The sequence below is a fragment of the Hylobates moloch genome, unplaced genomic scaffold (assembly GCF_009828535.3).
Source record: "Hylobates moloch isolate HMO894 unplaced genomic scaffold, HMol_V3 SCAFFOLD_4, whole genome shotgun sequence".
NCBI lineage: Eukaryota > Metazoa > Chordata > Mammalia > Primates > Hylobatidae > Hylobates > Hylobates moloch.
Genome location: NW_026652279.1, coordinates 163,584,753 through 163,607,836, shown reverse-complemented (window position 1 = coordinate 163,607,836; position 23,084 = coordinate 163,584,753). Strand labels below are relative to the sequence as shown.

General features: G+C 40.7%; 1 protein-coding gene across 2 annotated transcripts; it reads left to right on the top strand.

Moving 5' to 3' along the window:
* Positions 1-88: 88 nt before the first annotated feature.
* POGLUT2 (protein O-glucosyltransferase 2) lies at positions 89-14,746 on the top strand. 2 transcript variants are annotated; one of them, XM_032151284.2, is made up of 10 exons: positions 89-589; positions 2,081-2,286; positions 5,261-5,466; positions 5,650-5,727; positions 7,638-7,810; positions 7,930-8,167; positions 9,834-10,043; positions 11,121-11,210; positions 12,698-12,805; positions 14,516-14,746. In XM_032151284.2, exons 1-10 carry the CDS (start codon positions 408-410, stop codon positions 14,531-14,533), a joined length of 1,509 nt encoding a protein of 502 aa, XP_032007175.1. In that variant the 5' UTR covers positions 89-407; the 3' UTR covers positions 14,534-14,746. The 2 variants fall into 2 exon arrangements, with proteins under 2 accessions (XP_032007175.1, XP_032007174.1); XM_032151283.2 differs by lacking the exon at positions 14,516-14,746 and adding an exon at positions 13,908-14,505.
* Positions 14,747-23,084: the final 8,338 nt, after the last annotated feature.

Below are 23,084 nucleotides of genomic sequence, written 5' to 3'. Positions count from 1 at the left end.
CCCGCCATCCACTTGGAGAAGGCGTTACTCAGCCTGGCCCGACGCACGGGCCAATCCCCTCGCCCTACACCTTGGCTGGAACCTGAGACGGATTCGCTCCCAAATGATGCTCCAGTGGCAGGAGCAACTCAAGTTCATCATTGTCCTAAGAGAGAGGAGCAGCGCGGTTCTGGGTCGGAACAGAAGAACGCCAGGGGACCCTCACCTGGGCGCGCCGGGGCACGGGCTTTGATTGTCCTGGGGTCGCGGAGACCCGCGCGCCTGCCCTGCACGCCGGGCGGCACCCTTTGCAGTCGCGTTGGCTGCTGCGATCGGCCGGCGTGTCCCTGCCGAAGCCTCGGCTGCTTCTGACCACCTCTTACACTTCTTCATTTATCCGTGGATCATTTCAAGAGTCCGTCTTGTAAATGTTTGGCACTTTGCTACTTTATTGCTTCTTTCTGGCGACAGTTCCAGCACTCGCCGAGAACGGCGGAGAAAGGCAGCTGAGCCCGGAGAAGAGCGAAATATGGGGACCCGGGCTAAAAGCAGACGTCGTCCTTCCCGCCCGCTATTTCTATATTCAGGCAGTGGATACATCAGGGAATAAGTAAGTCGAGAAACGGCTCCTTACCTATTTTGGATGGCGGTTAAATCTGTTTCTCCCTTTAAGATTTTTCTTTCCAAGAACACGTTTCTCCACAGCAGTTTAAATTCCAGGATATTTGGTTACCAATTTTTCTCTGTAGCTGTAGAAATTGTTCCGAATTATAATATATGCAATGTAATGTATTGTATATAACATATAAAATAATCTCCTAGCAATTTTGATTCAGATTCCCACATTATCAGGGCAAGACAAAGTCCCTCCACTTTGCTGGAAATACTGTTTCTAACTACTTTTCGCATAAGCTGTTATAAGGGATTTAAACCTAGTTGTTAGAGACTTGATGGGCTTCATCTTTCTCTGGTGCGGCCCTCAATTTTCAAGGAGACAACTGCAGGTAAGCATGTTTTGAAACTGAAAAAGAAAAATGAAGTACTATTTGAAACTTTAGAGTTCGGAAGGAAAGTATCGAAGTATTAATCTCCTATATGATTGTAACAAATATTTTGTTCCAATGAATTTAATACTTTAACATCATACTTAAAACTTATTTTTATAATTCATATACTTCTGAAATGATTGTCTCTATTATTGGTGGATGCTGACTGTGTGTATTTGATACAGAAAAAAGTACTGGAATAAAAGGTTGTCAAGTAAAAGGCAGGTTGTACATTTTGTTATTTGGCAAAAGATGATACACTACCTACTACTTTGCTTTTGCCCATGGCTGAGCGTGATTTTTTTTTTTTTTTAAAGACAGGGTTTCACTTCCTAGCCCAGTCTGGAGTGCAGTGGTGCAATCACAGCTCACTGTACCCTCAACCTCCCAGGCTGAAGCTATCCTCCCACCTCAGCCTCCCTAGTAGTTGGGACTACAGGCGTGTGCCACTTCGCCTGGCTATTGATTTATTATTATTATTATTATTATTATTTTTGTAGAGACAGGATCTCACCTTGTTGCCCAGGCTGATCTCAAACTCCTGGCCTCAAGCAATCTTCCTTCCTTGGCCTCTCAAGGTGCTGGGATAGTAGGCATGGGCCACAGTGCCAGGCCTGAGCATGATTTATAATACTGATATTGTAAAGATTCATTGGCAGAGATTTTTCAAAATAAGATCATTATCTTTGGGAGCACCATTTGATCACAAATATCCAGATGTGATGGTATGAAATAAATAAGTTGGTAAGAATATGTTTCTATATGGAATGCATGAGTATGTTCTATGCTTATATAGATTAATAGTCTTAACATATTCCACTGTGATTGTGTAATGAGGCTGTTTCATGTTATCTTGGCCATTGTCATCCTCGTTTTTTTAAATCTCTGATCCATCATATTCATTCTGGTACTAAAAGCATAAGAGAAAAAGAAGCAATCATATGTTAGAGGAAGAATGTGGAGGAGAATAATCAAGTTTCCAGACTGAAGAGCATAACCTTTGTGTGTTTGTTCGTTAAAATCTGTTTATCTCCCCCATCACCTTTTCATCACAGATTCACATCTTCTCCAGGCGAAAACGTCTTCCAGGTGAAAGTCTCAGCACCAGAGGAGCAATTCACTAGAGTTGGAGTCCAGGTTTTAGACCGAAAAGATGGGTCCTTCATAGTAAGATACAGAATGTATGCAAGCTACAAAAATCTGAAGGTGGAAGTTAAATTCCAAGGTCAACATGTGGCCAAATCCCCATATATTTTAAAAGGTAATTTGGAATATAATTTTATAACAGCAGTATTTGAATAAAATATATGTTATTCCATCAACAAAAACAACTTGGCATGATATATATATATATATATTTTTTTTTTTTTTTTTTTACTGAAAGAAAAAAGATAAAGACTTCCTACTTGAAAGCTAAGTTATGAGTCCTGGTAAAACGACATTCAAGATTTGAACGGAAATTCTGATTTGCTAAAGAGCAAGGAACATATTAGTAGAGAATTTACTCCATGAAGACATACATTAGCAAGAATAACCAAGCTGTGTGCATGCTCATATATGATACTTTCTTGATTGGAAATATATGACTTAAGTAACTGATAAGTGTTATTGAAATTAGGTAGATCACTTCAGGAAGGGAGATAGCCCGAACGAGAAAGAGGGCACTGATGGTTGTTTTTTGTCTTTGTTCCAATGCCATTTTCCCAGAGAAATTCTCTGACTTTTTTTTTTTTTTTTTTTTTTTTTTGAGACAGAGTCTCGCTCTGTCACCAGGCTGGAGTGTGATGGCGCAATCTTGGCTCACTGCAAGCTCCGCCTTCCGGGTTCAAGCGATTATCCTGCCTCAGCCTCCCAAGTAGCTGGGATTACAGGCATGCACCACCATGTCCGGCTAATTTTTATATTTTTAATAGAGACAGGATTACACCACGTTGGCCAGGATGGTTTCGATCTCTTGACCTCATGATCTGCCCGCCTCAGCCTCCCAAAGTGCTGGGATTACAGGCATGAGCCACCATGCTCGGCCATTCTGATGTTTCTTATATAGGATGAGAGTACAATTTTGTTACCTAGAGCCATCTCCTTCCCTCTTACAGGCGACAGTACCACAAGACGGTAGGGAAGCAATGTATATACAAAGGCAGAAATCTTGTCCCCCTTAATAACCCCAAGAAAAGTAAACTTTTTTTTCATTTTTGTGAACTCTGCAGAGAAGTAAGAAAAGGTAAACACTTTTTAAGAGTGTCTAGGTTCCTTTCCTACCTTCTGCCAGTACCGCCTGGTACAGTATCAGCCACTAAACCTTAAAAAGATACTCCGTTGTTAGCCACTGCCTGGGTTAGGTGGGATCTGAGAGTTATAAAAACGAGTAACAGTAAAAACCTCAGTGCAGACTGCAATTAATTTGTTATAAAATTAGTGAAGTGGACTGTTTTGAGAATTACTTTTGCTTCTTTTTGTTGCTGTTGTTGTTGAGACAGGGTCTCGCTCTGTTGCCCAGGCTGGAGTGCAGTGGTGCAATCACTGCTTACTGCAGCCTCGACCTCCTGGGTTCAAGCAATCCTCCCACCTCAGCTGCATGAGTAGCTGGGACTACAGGCACTCACCACCATGCCCCACTAATTTTTGTATTTTTTGTAGAAACAGGGTTTTGCCATGTTGCTCAGGCTGGTCCTGAACCCTGGGGCTCAAGTGATCTGCCCACCTTGGTCTCCCAAAATGCTAGGATTACAGGCGTGAGCCACTGTACCCAGCTACTTTGGTTTTTTTTTTTTTTTTCTTTTTGAGATGGTGTCTCGCTCTGTCACCAGCCTGGAGTGCAGTGGCGCAATCTCGGCTCACTGCAAGCTCTGCCTCCCCGGTTCAAGCGATTCTCCTGCCTCAGCCTCCCAAATAGCTGGGACTACAGGCACGTGCCACAACACCTGGCTAATTTTTGTATTTTTAGTAGAGACGGGGTTTCACCACGTTGACCAGGATGGTCTCGATCTCCTGACCTCATGATCTGCCCGCCTCGGCCTCCCAAAGTGCTGGGATTACAGGCATGAGCCAGGGTACCCAGCCTACTTTTGCTCCTTAATAATTCTTAAAACAAAAAAACAAAAAAACAGAATAGGAGTTCCTTGTTTATTTTTGCTGTTATTGATAATTTACTTATTGAGAAAAGTACCTTAGACACTTTAAGAACCTGTTTGTATAACAGACCATCAAAATATTAAATCATATCACTTTTGTCTTTCATTAAAATAGGTATGCTCCTCTGATACCCTTTTACCAGTATTTGGTTATTCTTCAGTCTACAAAAAATAAGGAATAATGAGCTGTAATATATACCATAGACATAAACCAAGTATCTGTTGGCTTTCTTTTATTTTTTGAAACAAGAGTCTCGCTCTGTCCCCCAGGCTGGAGTGCAGTGGCACAATCTCTGCTCACTGCAACCTTCACCTCCCAAGTTCAAACTATTGTCATGCCTCAACCTCCTGAGTAGCTGAGATTTCAGGCACACACCACCATACCCAGCTAAACTGTTTTGTATTTTTAGTAGAGATGGGGTTTCAACATGTTGGCCAGGCTGGTCTCAAACTCCTGACCTCAAGTTATCCACCCACCTCAGCCTCCCAAAGTGCTGGTATTACAGACGTGAGCCACTGCACCCAGCCTCTATTTGCTTTCTTTTGAACTCATGCAAAGTAGACCTTATTATGAAAATATCACAAAACTTCACTGTGAAGAGCTGTCAGAGTAGAAGGCTGACTTACTTGCAATGCCCCAGTGTAGTAAAAATGTATTACTTTTTTTTTTTTCTTTGAAACAGGTTCTCACTGTCTTGCCCAGGGTGGAGTGGTGCAAACATGGCTCACTGCAGCTTCAACCTCCTGGGCTCAAGTGATCCTCCCACGTCAGCCTCCCAAGTAGCTGAAACCACAGGTGCATGCCAACACACCCAGCTAATTTTTTATTTTTTGTAGAGACAGGGTCTCCCTCTGTTGCCCAGGCTGGTCCCGAACTCCTGGGCTCAGGCTGTCCTCCTGCCTCAGCCTCCCAAAGTGCTGGGATTACAGACATGAGCCAACCTTGCTGGCCTGTAATTCTCGTAAAATGTGTTTTCAATGAAAATGCTCTTCCTATGTAACTAGGCAATACTCATGAAGCCACGTTATAGATATTTATTACAAATTTCAAATGCTGAGTGAAATGATCACTGTTGTACTTTCATATTCTTATGTAAATAGGGCCGGTTTACCATGAGAATTGTGACTGTCCTTTGCAAGATAGTGCAGCTTGGCTACAGGAGATGAACTGCCCTGAAACCATTGCTCAGATTCAGAGAGATCTGGCACATTTCCCTGCTGTGGATCCAGAAAAGATTGCAGTAGAAATCCCAAAAAGATTTGGACAGAGGCAGAGCCTATGTCACTACACCTTAAAGGATAACAAGGTACAACACATGATTTTTTGCTTGTTTGTTTTAGTGATTTTTTTTTCTTGTTTTGAACATTTGGCTACAATTAGCGAAATCATTTTATAAACATCATTCGAATGAGCACTGTGACAAGCTTTTCCTCAGTGAAATCTGCCAGTGTTTTTAGACTAACATAATAAATGGTAAATTCTCTTTTAGGTTTATATCAAGACTCACGGTGAACATGTAGGTTTTAGAATTTTCATGGATGCCATACTACTTTCTTTGACTAGAAAGGTAAGTATGTATTTTCTCTTAGCTGTAATAGATAATTTAAGCCCAGATTTTACAGGATAATTTTTCAAAATACAAATTATAACACTATCAGGGTATTCTCTTCTGGAGCCTTATGATGATACTATTCTGAAGCTTTCTGTTATTTCAGGTACCTGCATTTGTTTCCTAGGGCTGCCATAACAAAGTGCTACAAACTGGAAGGCTTAAAATAATAGAAATGTATTCTCTGGCAGTTATGGAGGCCAGATGTCCAAAATCAAAATGTCAGCCAGGTGCCATGGCTCACGCCTGTAATCCCAGCACTTCAGGAGGCCAAAGCGGATGGATCACTTGAGCCCAGGAGCTCGAGACCAGGCTGGGCAACATGGTGAAGCCCTGTCTCTACAAAAATACAAAAATTAGCCTGTAGTAGTTTCAGCTAATGGGGAGCTGAGGCAGGAAGATCGCTTGAACCTAGGAGGTCGAAGCTGCATGAGCCAGTATCACACCACTGCACTCCCAAGGCCTGGGTGACAGAGTGAGATCCTGTCTCAAAAAAAAAAAAAAAAATTAAAGTGTCAGGAGGGCCAGCTCCCTCTGAGATGATCCTTTCCTTTCCTGCCTCTTCCTGGCTGCTGGCAGTGGCCCTCCATCTTTGGTGTTCCCTGGTTTGCAGCTGCATCCTCCCATCTCTGCCTCTGTCATCACGTGGGCTTCTCCCCTCATGTCTCTGGGTCTCTTCTTATAAGGACACAGCATAGTGGATTAATGGCCCAGCCTACTCCAGTATGACCTCATGCTAACTAATAGCTGCAACAACCCTATTTCCAAATAAGGTCATTCTGAGACACTGGGATTTAAGACTTCAGCATATCTTTTGCAGGGACACAATATTTTATAGAGGAAAGAAAAATGCCTTATCATAAAATGATTTTGGTACTAAACTAACTTTGAGTCCAAAGATGACTTGCCTTGTACTGAATCCCATTCCTTGGGATAGTGGGCTTTTGTTGGGTTCTAGTGGAATGGTTTGAAAGTAATGTTAAAATGGTGGATGTGAAAGACTCTACCAACATTTTTACCAAATGTATATTTATTTATAATCTATTATAATATTTATTTATTGAATAATTTGCATGTATATCTTGATTAAACTACTCATGGAAAATCATAATGCCTTTTTTTCAAGATTTCAAAGCACTTACAGTCTGTTAATTCTGAATGTAGGTAGTTATATAGCATCAATATTAAGCCTCCTTTAAACTAAGACATCAGAGTACCGTTATACTTCTCTTGCTCCTCTTTGTCAATCCATGGGAAAATGAGAATGTTCTTCAGGACTTCGGTTTCTCAAGGTGCTCCTCAGACTGATCAGTGCTGTTCTGGCCTTAAAAATGTATATCTGTTGTTTCATAAATATTCTAAACATTTTCTGCGACTAGATAAAACATATCCTCTTTACATATTCATGCCATTTGCCAGTAGAGGAAGGAAGCATAGCTTGAAACTTACTATGTTGCTGTTGGTGTTGGGCTTCCTGAGTTCAAATCCTGGTCCCACCACCTACCTGGTATGTTTTTTAAAATGGAACCATTTGGCTCACTAGCAAGAAACTAGGGTTAGAGTCCCAAGTGCTATTTTTTAAATTAGTTTCCAATAATTCTCTTTCTCTTTGATCATCTTAGAGGCTGTTCGCAGTATTAGAACAGAGATTACTTTTGCCATTTCATCCCTTTCGTAGGGAGCATAGAATACTTATACATGTGACCATATTCTGAAACATTGCCTACTATTCAAACCAAGGTAATTATCATTACCTGAAACATGTAACATTGGCCTTTCATTAATGCAATTTCAAATTTAAATTGATAAATACAATGTATTATCCAGTGCAGGAAATGTGAATAAGCTCCTCGTTTTGTTTTTTCTAGGTGAAGATGCCAGATGTGGAGTTCTTTGTTAATTTGGGAGACTGGCCTTTGGAAAAAAAGAAATCCAATTCAAACATCCATCCAATCTTTTCCTGGTGTGGCTCCACAGATTCCAGGGATATCGTGATGCCTACATACGACTTGACTGATTCTGTTCTGGAAACCATGGGCCGGTGAGAGATAAGTCAGGCTTGGCCCAGAGCCTTGGTTTTCTTTCTTTGGTGAGTTCTTTTGCAACAGCCTTTGTGAGATGATGATTTGGGAGGAAAATCTGTTGCACTTTGTCTTCTAGGGTAAGTCTGGATATGATGTCCGTGCAAGCTAACACGGGTCCTCCCTGGGAAAGCAAAAATTCCACTGCTGTCTGGAGAGGGCGAGACAGCCGCAAAGAGAGACTCGAGCTGGTTAAACTCAGTAGAAAACACCCGGAACTCATAGACGCTGCTTTCACCAACTTTTTCTTCTTTAAACACGATGAAAGCCTGTATGGTCCCATTGTGAAACACATTTCATTTTTTGATTTCTTCAAGGTACGACTTAATCAGTAGCTAATCTTTTTTGTTTTTCTAATGTATTTGTACATAGTGCTTTGGGAAGGGAAATTGAGGCCTGCGAATTACAAGAGGTGCGAGAAGTTAGCACAAAATTGAGTGAATATCGAGGCATGGGGGTGCTGGAGACTGTTTTGGCAACCAGGGTCTGCCCTCACTGCCCAGTCTTGATATTAAATGTGCATCAAGGGAGTTTGGAGCCTGGATAGAGCTATAATTTTTTTCCAGCTAACCCTTCAGATAAGCACATGTCACCTCCAAATATGTTTTTATTAATACTTACATGGAAGTCATTTTACAAATACTTTTCCCCAGAGCCATGTTATCACAACGGAATAAGGAAGATATAAACTACTTGTTTCTCATCAGGCCTTCTGGTGGGGAATGACATGAAACTCATCCAAATGTTCTGCCTGGGAATTAGGGTTTGCTTTCTGTGTCTAGAATGTGGATTCCCCATGTTTCCTGGGGAGTAGTCCTTTTTCTAACAACTCCCTTTTTAAGGCAGTGGGCAGCATCCTGCTCTTTAGACCATGGAGTTGTTTCTGAAGTCCCCCATGGTAGAGAGAGAGGGGGGGGAAAGGTTGTCATCTGTCCTCTGTATGTGGGAAGACAAGTGATTAATGAGTTCTGTCTGCCCTGTAGATGACCAAATTTTCTTTTGATGGGTTGTGTTGAGGCAGGTTGACCTAAAGAATGTTAAAGTTGAATTGTCAGTATTTTTCTATATGCATATCCCAAAGATTTTTGAAAGAAATGATTATAACCGAAGTGAAAGGGTACTAGCCAACCTTCCTCAGTGGAGGGGTGCTGCATCCTGCCTTGGCTTTATTCCTGCCTGTTGAATTTTCTGCAACTAAAGATGATAGATTACCACAGTTCTATGAATATTTTTATTCATAGGTGTTCTTGCTCCAGAGCTTGCTAATTTCTTTAAGACATATGTCTGGGTGTTTAACAAATACGGTTAGCCAGATGTGATGGCTCACGCCTGTAATCCCAGCATTTTGGGAGGCTGAGGCAGGCAGATCACCCGAGGTCCAGGGTTCAAGACCAGCCTGGCCAACGTGGTGAAACCCCATCTCTACTAAAAATACAAGAATTAGCTGGGCGTGGTGGTGCGTGCCTCTAATCCCAGCGACTTGGGATGCTGAGGCACAAGAATCACTTGAACCCGGGAGGTGGAAGTTGCACTGAGCTGAGATCATGCCACTACACTCCAGCCTGAGTGACAGAGTGAGACTCTGCCTCAAAATAAATACATAAATAATACGGTTAACATGGCTCAGAATGTGCCATTATTAGGGGCACATTTGCAATCAATAAAGTAGTAGGAGAATTACAAAAAGTCACAAGTGAATCCATCCTTCCTTATGTTGCAGCCTTAGGACAACAGTATGATTGTATTCGCTGCTTCAACACTAGATTTGTATCCTTTGTAAAATTTAGGAGCACATCAAAAGGAGCATTTAGCTCTAGATCAACCTGTTGTTTAATAACACTTACTAAACGGCAAAGGCAGAGTGTGGAACCTGACCAAATTGTGTCTGAGGATTGCAAAGGTTTATATGTGGGATGGGAAGGAGAATAGAGTGGAGAAAAGGAAATTTAATGGAGGTTCTTAGACTTTACCATTGTTTTGCAGCATAAGTATCAAATAAATATCGATGGCACTGTAGCAGCTTATCGCCTGCCATATTTGCTAGTTGGTGACAGTGTTGTGCTGAAGCAGGACTCCATCTACTATGAACATTTTTACAATGAGCTGCAGCCCTGGAAACACTACATTCCAGTTAAGAGCAACCTGAGCGATCTGCTAGAAAAACTTAAATGGGCAAAAGATCACGATGAAGAGGTAAGGTTAGTCTCCATGAAGGCTTATTTCTACTTGTTTCCCAATATCATGGGTCCTTTTGAAATGTATTGTACCTGGAGAGCATCCAGGATGTTCACATAATAGACTTTGGCCTGTAAATGGGAAGCTGCCTGCCCATAGATGGCACGGCAGTTCCCCTAGGCTGAACACAGCGGGCACTGCATCTGACATTAACTCTCCACTCTGCATGTGAAACAAAAAGCTAGGCTGGGTGTGGTGGCTCATGCCTGTAATTCCAGCACTTTGGAAGGCTGAGGCAGGCAGATCACTTGAGGTCAGGAGTTCAAGACCAGCCTGGCTAACATGGTCAAACTCCATCTCTACTAAAAAATACAAAAATAAGCTGGCGTGGTGATGGGTGCCTGTAATCCCAGCTACTGGGGAGGCTGAGGCAGGAGAATCACTTGAACCTGGGAGGCGGAGGTTGCAGTGAGCCGAGACCACACCATTGCACTCCAGCCTGGGCAACAAGAGCAAAACTCCATCTCAAACAACAACAACAACAACAACAAAAAGCTAAACTGTGGCCTTGATTACACTTTCTCTTTCAGTAGGTTGCTCTGAGCCACAAGCATTGCCTCCACTGGCAATGTGAAAATTGTAAGATGGCCAGTCTGGCAGGAGTCACTAACAGGCTACAGGTTAAAATGAGGGATTGATGCAGAAGTAGATGCAGCCATAAATAGAGAAATAAAGAGGGGTGGAATGCAATAAACTTTAAGCTAATTGTCTCCTGAAATTTGTGAAGGCAGATCGCTAAGCTTCATCTTGCGTTTACAAAGTTGTCAGTTTGCTTGGTGTACAACCTTGCCTCTCCAGGAGAGGCTTAATTCTAGAAGGTCCAATATGACTTCTCAAACTTTTAAGTCTTAGAAACCTCCCTCTGATTTAAACAAACATACTCTGTTAAATGTTCTGTTTTACCGTGAGACTACCCCCAAAGATATTATTTCCCACAGTTGCCCCAATGTATACATACTCTGAAGAGCAGTTCGCAGATGCCTGCATGGGAAAAATGGATTCTATTACAGGACTTTGTCGTTGTTCTTCCTGTAGGCCAAAAAGATAGCAAAAGCAGGACAAGAATTTGCAAGAAATAATCTCATGGGCGATGACATATTCTGTTATTATTTCAAACTTTTCCAGGTCAGTATTTCCAAGAAAATCATCACATAACTTATAAGTAGACATGTTAAGAACAAATAATATTTTACTTAACAATTTCTAAACATATGTTACTATAGGGAGATATATATATATATATATATATATGTATATACACTTCTGTGGATGAAAATCAGAGACAAATATTAAGTAATCATAAAAAAATAGTTGAAGACCAAAGATTAGCTAATGGAAAATGTTACAATATTAAGTGAAAAGTATTAATATTAGAACTATGTGATGTTTGACTAAGAAATTGGCCTCTGATCCTACAAAGTTACGGTGCATGGATTTGTATGTTCTCTTTGTGTTACATCGCTGCTGCCTTACCATTTCTTTGTCTAAACAGTGCCAGGTGTGTTTGGGCCTCTTGTCTTGACTCCGTATGAGCCATGACTTCCCTTGGAAATTATTTCCATGAACCCAAGCATTTAGAGATTGTAATCAAGCATATCCAATGATTTAAAGGACTCTTTTAAAAATGTGGTAGTAGGCCGGGTGCGGTTGCTCACACCTGCAATCCCAGCACTTTGGGAGGCTGAGGCGGACAGATCACCTGAGGTCAGGAGTTTGATACCAGCCTGGCCAACATGGTGAAACCCCGTCTCTACTAAAAATACAAAAATTAGCCAGGTGTGGTGGTGCACACCTGTAATCCCAGCTACTCAGGAGGCTAAGGCAGGAGAATCACTTGAACCCGGGAGGTGGAAGTTGCAGTGAGCCGAGATCACACCACTGCACTCCAGCCTGGGTGACAAGAGTGAGATTCTGTCTCAAAAAAAAAAAAAAAAAGAGGTAGTAAACAAGTTCTTGGCTAATAATAGTACTAGATCTAGAGTAAGATTTTTATCCCACAGTTGCAGGTACTGAGCCCCATATCTGAGGCTCTGCTACAGATCAAAGTTGGTGTATTTCTGGCCTGTACTGGCCCCTCCCCATTTTGTAACCTTCCCTTGATGGAGGGAAGCAGAGGACAAACCGTGTAAAATGAATAAACTGGGGGGATTTACCATGTGAATTTCTAAGGATCCATGGGGCAGTGTTCATTTGTTTAGCATAGGTACTTAGCACAGTGCCTCACTCAGAGTAAGCACATGATAAATGAAGATGATGATGGAGGCTTGTGCAAACCATAATAAGGAAAGCAGAATAGTCTCTGTCTTCACATTCTCAGTCTAGGGAAGATTGTGTGCAGAATTATTTTTACTGTGAGACAGAAGATGGTTAAAAAAAAAAGTCATGGAAATTTAGGATAGAATAAAGAGATGTCTGTTAGGAACGGGCAGCCAGTGTTCAAAGGATGGCCTCCTCTGAGATGCTCTCAGAATTGGTATATATGACAGACTATGCAGATCACAGTTTGACAGACATAAGTTAAATGAATCATAGTCTTCATATATTCTAGCCTTTCTCATTGGGTGGATATAAAGTGTTTTATAAGGAATGCTTTTATATTGTTGCTTAAACAGGAATATGCCAATTTACAAGTGAGTGAGCCCCAAATCCGAGAAGGCATGAAAAGGGTAGAAGCACAGACTGAGGACGACCTCTTCCCTTGTACTTGCCACAGGAAAAAGGTAACCGGAACTGAGCTTATGGCCAGTGTCAGCGTAAAAACTAACATTGATCCAAACTTGCCTTTATTCCTATAGTCATTCAATCAGGCAGCAAATATTTGAGTTCCTCTCGAGGTCTCCAAGCAATTCAGTCTGCTAGAGCGATAGGTATAAAAGATAGCAGTGCTAAGAAAGGATGCTACAATGCAGTTAATTGACAAGACATGGTAGCTCCCTGGCAAAGTGGTGGGAAGTCTTTTATAATGTGAGAATCCAGCTCATACCCTATTTGAATGGATGCTTACAGTCTGAAAAATATTTTCATGTGTATCATCTGATGCCCTCATCTCCTCATGAGATTAGTTTGGCAAAGTTCATCATCCCAGTTTAGAGAAGGAAAAATATAACCACGATTATTGATGTTTTCCAATCCTTCCTTTGAAAGTCATCTCAGCTGATACCACTACATAAGGATCTCATTGATAAAAATGAAAGTCAGATTCACATCTGGATTTTTAAGGTAGAAAGGACCTTAGAAGTCATCCAGTAAATGCCTTCATTTTATGGTTAACAAAACTGAGCCCAAAAAGGAATTGTACTCAAAATCATCTAGCTGGATTATGGCAAAGCAAAAACCAATCTCTCATCATCAGATTGTGATTGTGTGTGTTTGTATATAAAGATGTAGTGTGGCAAGGGACTGTTGCTTTGATTATGATTTTTGTTTGTTTGAAGGAATGTAAATTGCATAAACTAGAGTGTATGTGTGTGTGTATGTGTGTGTGTAACATATGCTGACTTGACATTTTAAGCAACATAATTAAGTTTCTGAATGGACAAGTTCAAAATTGTGGTATTATAACTAAAGACAAGAAGGCAGATTTGGCAATCATTATGTCTACCTCTCAAGGGGGTGTAAAAGGAATTAAGGTGAGACTGGCCCAGTGATGTGACAGAACCAGCTTATATGAGCTCACCCATTGATAAATATTCAGGAATTTTGCATACTGGTTAAATTTTTGGTAGCTTGGAATCATCCTGATAGGAGTATTTACACCATGACAATCAGCACATGCTACAGACAGAATTTTGGTTGTTTTATTTTTGTCTTTGTTTTTTATAGAACTCATTAACCACTAACCAACTGGCCCTCAGAGGTGGTTCATCATCATTGTTAACTCTGTCAGTGCTCCAAGGCCATAAAAATCAGTTAAAACCAATGATAAAACAAGAATTGCCAAATCAAAAGGTTCCTCCTCACCAATCCGTGATTTGGTATCAGAACACTTCTCACTTTGGCTCTGAGTGAGACTGGGCAGCTTCGTTGCTCCACTCCTGCTCAATTATTTATCTTCATCTACGTGATTGAATGGAGGTACCCAGCCAGTTTCTTCCACTGATTAGTAGAAGTTAGGGGCGAGATGATAGCTTCGTTTATTTTTTGCTCGTTGTCTCTCCTAGCCTTTCACCACTACTGTTCATAACACGAGGCCTTTACAGTAGTACAGCCCGTGGATGTTTGGGTTCCTTATCAGTAGGCTATGAAACACAATGTGATTTTACCCTTAGCTGACTCTGGGCCTCTGGAAATAGTCCCAAGCCCTAAAAGCCTCTAGCAGCAGCTTGGCTCCCTCTCATCTGTACAGGAAAATAATTAGCAAATGAATGTAAGTCTTCTTCACTTGTGTAAGACTTCTTGATAGCTCTAAATATTTTGCTTCTTAATTGCAGACCAAAGATGAACTCTGATATGCAAAATAACTTCTATTAAAATAATGGTGCTCTGAAGACTCTTCTTAAGTAAAAAGAAGAATTTTTTTAAAGTATTAATTCCATGAACAATATAAAATCTGTGTGATTGCAGTATGAAGACACGTTTCTACTTATTATGCAGTAGTCTCATGACTGTACTTTAAAGTATATTTTTAGAATTTTATAATAAAACCACCTTTATTTTAAAGGCCTATGTTGTACTAATTATTAGCTGTGTTTGGAACAGGGAGCAGTAAAAACAGAGAGAATCTGGGTCCTTGATGCACAGCAGCCCAGACCACCTGCCCAGACTGGTTTTAAATGACAAAGCAATGAACCCCTGTCTCCTTTTAAGCCCATATTGCTGTGGGTATTCAGCCAAACTTAATTCTAGCTAATACTTCATACAAGGCCAGTCATTATAGGGCCTCTACCCGAATCTTTAGTCAAATCTCTCAGCACTTTCTAACATCGATCCTGTCCTCTGGAAGAACGAGTCCTCTCCCAGTTCTGTCAATGCCTGTGTCCTTACCTTCCTGGCTCTTGCCCTTCCCTTGTCCTGGAATGTCTTGGCTCTCTCTTCTTCATCCGGCTTAGACATCCTTCAGTGCATAGTTTACCCTTACTAGATTTTAAGTGCCATGACCTCAGAGACCAGGCCTTTCTTCTGGGTAGTCCTAACGTCTAATAGAGTGCCAGCAACTAGAAAGACTGAATAAATATCTAATGGGTGATATGGTTTTGATGTTTGTCCCTTCCAAATCTTATGTTGAAATGTAATTCTGAGTGGTGAAGGTGGGGCCTGGTGGGAGATGTTTGTATCTTAGGGGTGGATCCCTCATGAATGGCCCGGCACCATCCTTGCAGTGACAAGTGAGTTCTCACTGTGAGTTCACATGATCTGGTGGTTTTAAAAGGTGGGGCACCTCCCCCTCTCTCTGTGTTGCTCCCTCTCTTGCCACCTGATACCCTGGCTCCCCTTGGCCTTCCACCATGATTGGAGGCTTCCTGAAGCCCTCTCCAGAAGCAGATGCTGGCACCACACTTCCTATACAGCCTGCAGAACCATGAACCAAAATAAATCTCTTTTCTTTAGAAATTACCCAGCCTCAGGTATTTCTTTATAGCAACACAAAAATGGCATTAACACAATGAGTAAATGAATGAATGAAAATCACTTTGAAATGCAGTTACAAGAATTTAAAAAGAACTAAAAATCTGAACACTAAACCATATATCATATTCTACAAATTCCTTTACCTAATATTCTCTCTTCCATTCATCTTCCAGTCAAATAATTTTTTCTAAATTATTTTGAATCTTGAAATAGACATACAGAAGAATATAAAACATATATCTGCAATTTAAACATATAGCCACAATTTAATTACAAGAAAACATCCATGTAATCACTGACAAAGATTCTTTGCTTGACCACCTGTATTAGTCCATTCTCTCGCTGCTAATAAAGACATACCCGAGACTGGGTAATTTATAAAGAAAAGAGGTTTAATTGACTCACAGTTCCACAGGGCTGAGGAGACCTCAGGAAACTTGCAATCATGGCTGAAGGGGAAGCAAACAAGTCTTTCTTCACATGGCGGCAAGGAGAAGCACCAAGCAAAGGGAAAAAAGCCTCTTATAAAACCATCAGATCTCGTGAGAACTCACTCACTATCACAAGAACAGCATGAAGGTAACTGTCCCCATAAATCAATTGCCTCCCACCAGGTCTCTCCCACAACACGTGGGGATTATGGGAACTACAAGATGAGATTTGGGTGGGGACACAGCCAAACCATATCATTCCACCCCTGGCCCCTCCCAAATCTCACATCTCACATTTCAAAACACAATCATGCCTTCCCAACAGTTCCCCAAAGTCTTATTTCAGCATTAACCCAAAAGTCCAAGTCCACAGTTTCATTTGAGACAAGGCAAGTCTCTTCCACCTCTGAGCCTGTAAAATAAAACACAAGTTAGTTACTTCCTAGATAAAATGGAGGTACAGGCATTGGGTAAATATACCTGTTCCAAATGGGAGAAATTGGCCAAAACAAAGGGGCTATAGGCCTCTTGCAAGCCCCAAATCCAACAAGGCAGTAATTAAATCTTAAAGCTCCAAAATAATCTTTGACTCCATGTCTCACATCCAGGTCACACTGATGCAAAAGGTGGGCTCCCACAGCCTTGGGCAGCTCTACCCCTGTGGCTTTGCAGGCCACAGCCCCTCACCCCAGCTGCTTCCACAGCTGGCATTGAGTGTCTGCAGCTTTTCCAGGTGCAAGCTGCAAGCTGTCGGTAGATCTCTCATTCTGGGTCTGGAGGACAGTGCCCCTCTTCAGCTCCACTCGGCAGTACCCCAGTGGGGACTCTTGTGTGGGGCCCAACGCCACATTTCCCTTCCACAGTGCCCTAGCAGTGAGGGCTCTACCCCCTCAGCAAACCAGCCTGGACATCCAGGTGTTTCCATACATCCTCTAAAATCTAAGCAGAGGTTCCCAAACTTCAATTATTGACTTCTGCGTACCCACAGGCTCAACACCATATGGAAGCTGCCAAGGCTTGGGGCTTGCACCCTCTGAAGCCATGGCCCAAGCTGTACCTTGGTCCCTTTTAGCCACAGCTAGAGTGGCTAGGACACAAGCCACCAAGTCCCTAGGCTGCACACAGCAGGGGGCCCTGGGCCTGGCCCCAGAACCATTTTTCCCTCCTAGACCTCTGGGCCTGTGATGGGAGAGGCTGCCTTGAAGGTCTGACATGCCCTGGAGACATTTCCCCATTGTCTTAATGATTAACATTGGGCTTTTTGTTTATGCAAATTTCTGTAGCAAGCTTGGATTTCTCCCCAGAAAATGGGTTTTTCTTTTCTGTTACATTGTCAAACTGAAAATTTTCCAAACTTTTATGCTCCGCTTCCTTTTGAACGCTTTGCCATGTAGAAATTTCTTCTGCCAGATACCTTAAATCATCTCTCTAAAGTTCAAAGTTCCACAGATCTCTAAGGCAGGGGCCAAATGCTGCCAGCCTCTTTGCTAAAGTATATCAAGCATAATCTTTATTCCAGTTCCCAACAAGTTTCTCATCTCCATCTGACACCACCTCAGCCTGGACTTCATTGTCCATACCACGATCAGCATTTTGGTCAAAGCCATTCCACAAGTCTCTAGGAAGTTCCAGACTTTCCCACATCTTTCTGTCTTCTAAGCCCTCCAAGTCTCTAGGAAGTTCCAAACTTTTCCACATTTTCCTGTCTTCTTCTGAGCCCTCCAAACTGTTCTAGCCTCTGCCCATTACCCAATTCCAAAGTCACTTCCACATTCTTTGGGTGTCTTTACAGCAGCACCTCACTCTCTGCAGTACCAATTTACTGTATTAGTCCATTCCCACGCTGCTAATAAAGACATACCCACAACTGGGTAATTTATAAGGGAAAGAGGTTTAATTGACTCATAGTTCCACAGGGCTGGGAGGCCTCAGGAAATTTACAATCATGGTGGAAGCGGAAGTGAATACATCCTTCTTCACATGCCAGCTGGAAGGAGAAGTGCTGAACAAAGGGAGAAAAGCCTCTTATAAAACCATCAGATCTTGTGAGAACTCACTCACTATCATCAGAACAGCAGCATAGGGGTAACTGCCCCTGTGATTCAATTACCTCCCACTGGGTCCATCCCATGACACATACAAGAACTACAATGCAAGATTGTTCCCAGACCAAACTGAGAGTCAGGCTACTATTTCTCGTGGCCCAATAACAAGATGCAGATGAACTGCGGAGGAAGAGAGTTTTTATTTCTGTAACCAACTACAGGGAGAAGGCCTGGAAATTATCACCAGACCAACTGAAAATTACAAAGTTTTCCAGAGCCTATATACCTTCCAAGCTATATGTCTATGTGTAAGTATGCATTCATCTAAATACATAAGTGATTAACTTCTTTTAATCTATAACTAAGGTCTGAGTCTTGAAGACCTTCCTCTGGAGCCTCAGTAAATGTACTTAATCTAAATGAGTCCAGGTGCTGGGGTGATTACCCTTATCTTGTCTCCTGCTAAATCACGAAGGTTTAGGGAATTCCTTCGGACTCCCAATAAACTTGTTTGTGGAGGCCTTGGGAGTTTATTCAGGCCCCCAGTAAAACTTGTTTAATCATGCCTTAAGGTTCAGGAAAGACCTAGGCAAAACTCTTGGTGGGCTGTTGTTACATTCCAGCCTTTGTGTAAGGACACTGGCTTTTAACATTTAATTTAACCACTCAGTCAGTACTGAAACAGTTGTATGGAGGCCTGCGTTAGTGAGACCTGGCCTGCCACAAGGTGAGATTTCGGTAGGGACACAGCCAAACCATATCACCATCCTTTCATCAGTCTCCTGAACCTTGTCATGGGCCTATCTGTGCACTGCCTTATAAAATTCAGTTTTAGCAAGAACCCTGCTAAGTCAGTTTCACAAAAATCTCCCATCCTCCATATGTACCACACTTTGAATCTAATCTGCTTCCTCATCCTCTACCATCCCCCAGGTCATGTCTGATCATGCTGGCCTGTTTTCAGCTAGAATCCCATTTGGTCTATTTAACCAGAATCTCTGTCACCCTGATGCATTTCCTCTTAGTAATTTTCCATCCACTGACTCCCTACCCTGCTCCTTGGCTATAAATGCCCATTTAACCATGCTGTATTCAGAACTGAGTCCAATCCTATACTGAAGTGTCTTTTCCCCTGTTGCAATAGTCCTGAATAACATCTGTTTTTTTACCACTTTAACTATTGTCCAGCTCTTGTTTTTCTTCGACATTTCCACTCGGGTTCAGAAATAGAACATTGCTTAGAGGTGACCACAGTGCCTCCCCTTATCACATTTCCTCTCTGCTCCCAGGTAACCACAAACTGATGGCTGTGATAATCTTTTTCTTGCTTTTTAGTTTTACCACCTACATATACTTCCCTAAGCAGTAGAGTTTACTCTTGCCTATTTTGAAATTGATATAAATGGAATTATATCAAATTTTTGTTGTTGTTACTTGCCTATATTTTTTTTTTTTAGACAGAGTCACACTCTGTCACTCAGGCTGGAGGGCAGTGGCACAATCTTGGCTCACTACAACCTCCACCTCCCAAGTTCATGCGATTCTCCTGCCTCAGTCTCCTGAGTAGCTGGGATTATAGGTGCCTGCCTTGCCCGGCTAATGTTTTGTATTTTTAGTAGAGACAGGGTTTCAGCATGTTGCCCAAGGTTGTCTCAAATTCCTGAACTCAAGTGCTATGCCAGCCTCGGCCTCCCAAAGTGCTAGGATTACAGGCATGTGCCACCACACCCAGCCTTATTCATTTTTTATATGTGGACAGTACTTCACCATATAAATATGATCACTTTATTTTACCATTCCATTGCAGATGGACATTTGGATTCCTCTCATTTGGGGGAAATGTCAATCAGTGCTACAGCGAACATTCCTATTCATGTTTCTTGGCCACATTTGATTAGAAGTGGAATTATTGGGTTATAAGTAATGTACATCTGTCATTTCACTAGATAATGTTAAATGACTCCAAATTGGTTGTCCCAGTTTATGCTGTTTCCAGGGCTCTACAGAATTTGCAGTTGTTTTACTTTCTTGCTAACAGTTGATATTATCAGACTTACAAATTTTTTGCCAATCTGATTGGTACACAATGGTAACACATTATGTTTTTTCATTTCTCTGATTATTAATGAAGCTGACCATTTTGTGTTGCCTTTCCTGTAAAATTTTTAATCTTTTTAAATTTTTACTTATTTTCCTACTAAGTTGTTCAACTTCCTGCTGGATTCATAGACATATATTTTGGAGTTAGTACTTTGTGGTATATGCTGCATACATCCTACTTTATGGTATGTCTTAGACTGTCATTTCAGTGTCTTTTAATGCTCAAAAGATTATGTTTTTTGTTTTTTGGTTTTTTTTTTTTTTTGTAGAGACAGGGTGTCACTAGCTGGTTATTTAATGTAGCTAAGAAAACTATAGATTTTTATATATGTTCTGTACCCAACCCCTTAACGAACGATTTTATTAGCTCTAATACATTTCACTTGTTTTTTTCTCAAATCCAATCATATTTGAAACTGACAGTGTATCTTTTTACCATATTTATAATCTTACTTATTTTCTGTCCTTACTGCATTGGCTGGAAGTTCTAGCATAATGTTGAATGATTGTGGTGACAGCAAGCATTCCTATTGTCTTTCAGACTTCAGTGGTATATCATTAGTCAGGATTCTCCAGATAAATATGACCAATAGAAGGGTGTGTGTGTGTGTGTGTGTGTGTGTGTGTGTGTGTGTGTGTTCATAAAGATTTATTTTAAGAAATTGGTTCACACAATTATCGAGGCTAGCAAGTCCAAAATCTGCAGTTAAAGTCCAAAGACCATTAGGCTGGAAACCCGGGAGAGATTAGTATTGCAGTTCAAGCCTGAAGGCTGTCTGCTGACAGAATTCCCTCTTGCTCAAGGGAGGCTAGTCTTTTGTTCTACTCACTCCTTCAGTTAACTGGATGAGGCTCCCCCACGTTACAGAGGGCAATCTGCTTTACTCACAGTTCACTGATTTAAATGGTAATCTTATCCCAAAACACCCTCATCAAAACATGCAGAATAATGTGTGACCACTTATCTAGGCACCCTGCATCAGACAACTTGACACATAAAGTTAGCATTACAAATGGGAATTCGTTCAACAAGTCTTGAGCACATTATATGTGCCAGACATTGTACTGTGCTCTAAGGATACAGAAGTGAGTAACTGCTGTCTATTCTCAAAAAGAATGAAAATTAACAAGTAAAAACTAAACAAGATAATTATGGATTGTCATAAATAAAAACAGGATATTGTAGAGAAAAAGTGGGGTAGATAGTGGTGGCTACTTTAGATTGGATCATCGAGGATACTACAGATTTTTCAATGTTGGGTAAAATGTTTGGTATAGTTTATGATAAACAACCACTATTAAAACAATACATTTCCAATCTAATACTGACTTATTTCCTTTTTCAATAGGAAAGGCATTAAATTTTATTAAATGTTTTTAAGGCATCTATTGAAATGCTCATGTTTTATTTGGCTTTGTTTTTGCCGCATTAATCTGTAATGGATTACATTAATAGCATTCTAATTTTTGAAACATTATAAAACCCCAGGGTTTAAAAAAAAAACAAACCCAGGGTTATTACATATTATTATTTTAATACATGGCTGAATTAATTGCACTAATATTTAATTTAGGATATTTCAAACTATAGCCCACAGGCCAAATCTGAGCCATCAGCAGTGTTTGTACAGCCTGCAAACTAAGAATGATTTCAACATTGCTAAGTGGCTGAAAAAAATAAAAAGAAGAGTATCTCATTACATGTGAAGCATATATGAAATTCAATTTTTGGTTCATAAATAAAGCTTTTGTGTTAGTTTCCTATTGTTGCTATGATAAATTACCACAAACTTATGTGGTTGAAAACAACATAAATTATTCTTTCACAGTTTTGGAGGTCAGAGTCTGAAACCAATTTCACAGAGCTCATGTCAAGGTATTGGCAGGGCTGATTCCTTCTGGAGTCTCTGAGAGGGGAAAACTTTTCCTTGCTATTTCCAGCTTCTAGAGCTGCAGTCGTTATATTTCTTGTCTTGAGGCCCCTCTTCCATCTTCTTAGCCAGCACCTTGGCATCTTCAAATCTCTCCGCTTCTGTCATCACATCGCCTTCTGTTCCTCTGAATGGCACAGCAGAATTATTCATAATAACCAAAAAGTATAAACAATTCAAATGTCCACCAACTGGTGAATGGATACTCAAAAATGCTGAATACTATTTGGCAACAAAAATATATGAGTTGTAACAAGGTACAAAGTACTGATGCATGTCACAGCATGGATAAACCTTGAAAACATTATCTTAAGTGCAAGAGGCTAGAGGCACACAACCATACAGTGTAGGACTCCATTTATATGAACTGTCCAGAAAAGGCAAATCCAGAGAGACAGAAAGTATGTTAGTGGTTGCCCGGGGTTAGGGGTAGGAACAGAGAATGGCTGTAATGCCAGTGAATCCCAAAATTGGAGCTCAGCCTGAGAGGGTTCTTGACTTTGCACAGGAAAGAATTCAAGAGCAAACTGACAGTAAAATGAAAGCAAAGCAAGTACATTAGAGCAACAAAGCACAGGAAAATTGCTTCTGGTAAACTGAGCAGGGCTACCCCATAGGCAGAGTAACATTCATGGATTGCTGGCTAGCTATATATATATATATATATATATATATGCATATACATACACATATATATGTATATACATATAATATATGTATATACATATATATACATAATATATGTATATACATATATATACATATATAATATACATATACAATATATATACATATATACATATACAATATATACATATACAATATACATATACAATATATACATATGTACATATATATACGTATATGTACATATATATGTACATATAATACATACATATATTATATATTACATATAATATATAC

What these genes read in the sequence shown, in the direction of transcription:
- POGLUT2 (XM_032151283.2), top strand. Translation starts at nt 408, where the DNA reads ATGTTTGGCACTTTGCTACTTTATTGCTTCTTTCTGGCGACAGTTCCA. An exon ending in ACACCTTAAAGGATAACAAG is followed by an intron (nt 5,467 to 5,649) that starts GTACAACACATG and finishes ATTCTCTTTTAG; the next exon opens with GTTTATATCAAGACTCACGG. An exon ending in ATTATTTCAAACTTTTCCAG is followed by an intron (nt 11,211 to 12,697) that starts GTCAGTATTTCC and finishes TTGCTTAAACAG; the next exon opens with GAATATGCCAATTTACAAGT.